Raw genomic sequence first — 2,801 nt, 5'->3', positions numbered from 1 at the left:
CAGTAATAACCTGTATTTACTTTAGCAGTAATAACCTGTATTTATTTTAGCAGTAATATACTGGATTTATTTTAGCAGTAATAATTTGTATTTATTTTAGCAGTAATAACCTCTATTTACTTTAGCAGTAATAAACTGTATTTATTTTAGCAGTAATAACCTGTATGTATTTTAGCAGTAATAACCTGTATTTATTTTTTATTACTAGTTTTGGAATCAGAGGAATGAAAACTAGTATATTTTCGTGATGACGTCACGAATGTATCTCCTCGTGAGGAACACTGACTCGAACTAGTATAATTTTTGAGCTGAAATTAAATAACTTGGGTTCTTTTTATTATTTTTTCTTATGCATTAAACTCTATTTACAAATAACCAAGTGTTATGAACATTTGGTAACACTGAAATGCTAAAACACTCTGTGAAATGTTAAAAAATGAACGTATGAAATGGTTTGTATTTTATAAGATATTACAGAACAATTCATCGATAGGTTAATTTTTTCTGTAGATTTATGTAATGATGTGGATATCCCAGAGGTGGAGCTACAGAGCTTGATGCGAGAGGATACCCCTAGATATAACCTTCGGGCTGATACAATCACGGAGTTCTCAGGTTAGTTATACTCATAACTAGTAAGTTTATCGACATAAAGAGAAGACATAAGTAAAAATAAGTTGATGAAAACGTTTGCTGACAAACTTCATCAAGAAAATACCATTATCATTCTTGCTAAATTAACAGACACCAAATATAATAATTAGAGATTGAATTGATGTTTTAGGCTTAGATTCCATATATGTTAGATAGCGACGTACATAAAGATTTTGAATCGTTCGAGCTAGCGATTTTTTTCCAAGTCTTATAGTTGGTTTTGGAAATCTGTCATCCAGTCAGTTTTAATTACAAATTTTGATCGCACTCTGTAAGAACGACGAACCATGAATTATGCTGCTCTTGGAGCTACTTCCTCCTTCGTTGATTGGGCTTATTCTGATGGTTATGATTAAACACAATGTTCCGGCACCACAGTTTCCATTGTAACAAACTTTTAAAAAAGACGGCGACATCAATCTACACCACAGATTTTGGCAGATCTTCCACACAATTTTAACTAAACACCACAGATTCCAGTGTAACAACCTTTTACAAAAGACGGCGACATCAATCTTAGACCACAGATTTTGACAGATTTTCCACACAATTTTAACTAAACACCACGGTTTCTATTGTTACAAGCTTTTACAAAAGACGGCGACATCAATCTTACACCACAGATTTTGACAGATCTTCCATATAATTTTAACTAAACACCACAGTTTCCATTGTAACAAGCTTGACAGACCTTCCACATATCCTTCACTGCACTGTTTATTAGATACGTAAGAGATAAGTATATGAACGTATGGAATTGTTGTGATTCTAGTTTCTTCAACCATCATTCTCATGAAAACAGTTGATGATTTCCAGGTGTAACTGGAAGCTTGCGAAGTTTTGGCTTGTCAGTCTTCGTCAACTTTAAATCGTTATCTAGTTAACTGTACCAGGAGCTATGTCCAGTTTCATACAAGACGTTTTGGGTCGGAAGGTTCTCTTTATTTCGTAACTTTATTTTACACTTTGAGGCTGAGAAAATTGCTCTTCTTTGAAATTCTATGTCCTTTGGTCCTACATTTTAAACTAAAATGTTTCTATACACTCCAGCCATAAATATATCTGTGATAACAGCATTTCAACGTCGAATGGTTAGAAATTTGCCGGGGGCGAATATAGGCGCTAAGCATGGCAACCTTGGAACAAAAGCTCATATCTTTGGCGAAACGTCTTTAAAATAGCGAAATTAACACCGTGTATTTTATTTTTAATTGTTATCCTTCTTATAACAGTTCGTGAAGTAGAGTTTTAAGGGCGAACTTTGTAACCGTGATGTAACAATTAGAATTGGAAGACATCCTAAAGCATGCTTACCTGCAAAGTTTTTGTTTTGTTGCTAGAAAGACGCCATCATGTAGGGTTGTTATATAGAATAGACCATTGAAGCTATACACCGAAGCGAACTTATGAAGCCAAGATGGTGTGTGAGTATTGTGTAAACCTGTGTTGCACTTTTCTTTACACATTTTGAAAGAATCCGTAAAGTTTCTATTGAATATTACCAAAAAAACAATGATTATCAATTGTTTGTATAGTGTTTATCCATACTTGTTCTGACACAATGATTATCAGTTGTTTGTATAGTGTTTATCCATACTTGTTCTGAAACAGTGATTATCAGTTGTTTGTATAGTGTTTATCCATACTAGCTCTGAAACAGTGATTATCAGTTATTTGTATAGTGTTTATCCATACTAGTTCTGAAACAGTGATTATCAGTTATTTGTATAGTGTTTATCCATACTAGTTCTGACACAATGATTATCAGTTGTTTGTATAGTGTTTATCCATACTAGTTCTGAAACAGTGATTATCAGTTGTTTGTATAGTGTTTATCCATACTAGTTCTGAAACAGTGATTATCAGTTGTTTGTATAGTGTTTATCCATACTAGTTCTGAAACAGTGATTATCAGCTGTTTATAGGTGTTTATCCATACTAGTTCTGAAACAGTGATTATCAGTTGTTTGTATAGTGTTTATCCATACTAGCTCTGAAACAGTGATTATCAGTTATTTGTATAGTGTTTATCCATACTAGTTCTGAAACAGTGATTATCAGTTGTTTGTATAGTGTTTATCCATACTAGCTCTGAAACAGTGATTATCAGTTGTTTCTATAGTGTTTATTCATACTAGTTCTGAAAC

At 33.0% G+C, this 2,801-nt stretch overlaps 1 protein-coding gene across 1 annotated transcript in view; it reads left to right on the top strand.

Annotated features, from left to right (window-relative positions):
* Positions 1-2,801, top strand: part of LOC106469929 (trafficking kinesin-binding protein 1-like) — a gene marked incomplete at its 5' end in the record, with an annotated part of 53,531 nt that overhangs the window by 4,535 nt on the left and 46,195 nt on the right. Inside the window, one exon of the mRNA XM_022398504.1 lies at positions 511-615. Coding sequence (XP_022254212.1) covers positions 511-615 — 105 coding nt within the window. The remainder of the gene's footprint in view (positions 1-510; positions 616-2,801) is intronic.

This window comes from Limulus polyphemus, unplaced genomic scaffold (genome assembly GCF_000517525.1).
Source record: "Limulus polyphemus unplaced genomic scaffold, Limulus_polyphemus-2.1.2 Scaffold3729, whole genome shotgun sequence".
NCBI lineage: Eukaryota > Metazoa > Arthropoda > Merostomata > Xiphosura > Limulidae > Limulus > Limulus polyphemus.
This window is presented reverse-complemented; position numbering and strand designations above follow the sequence as displayed.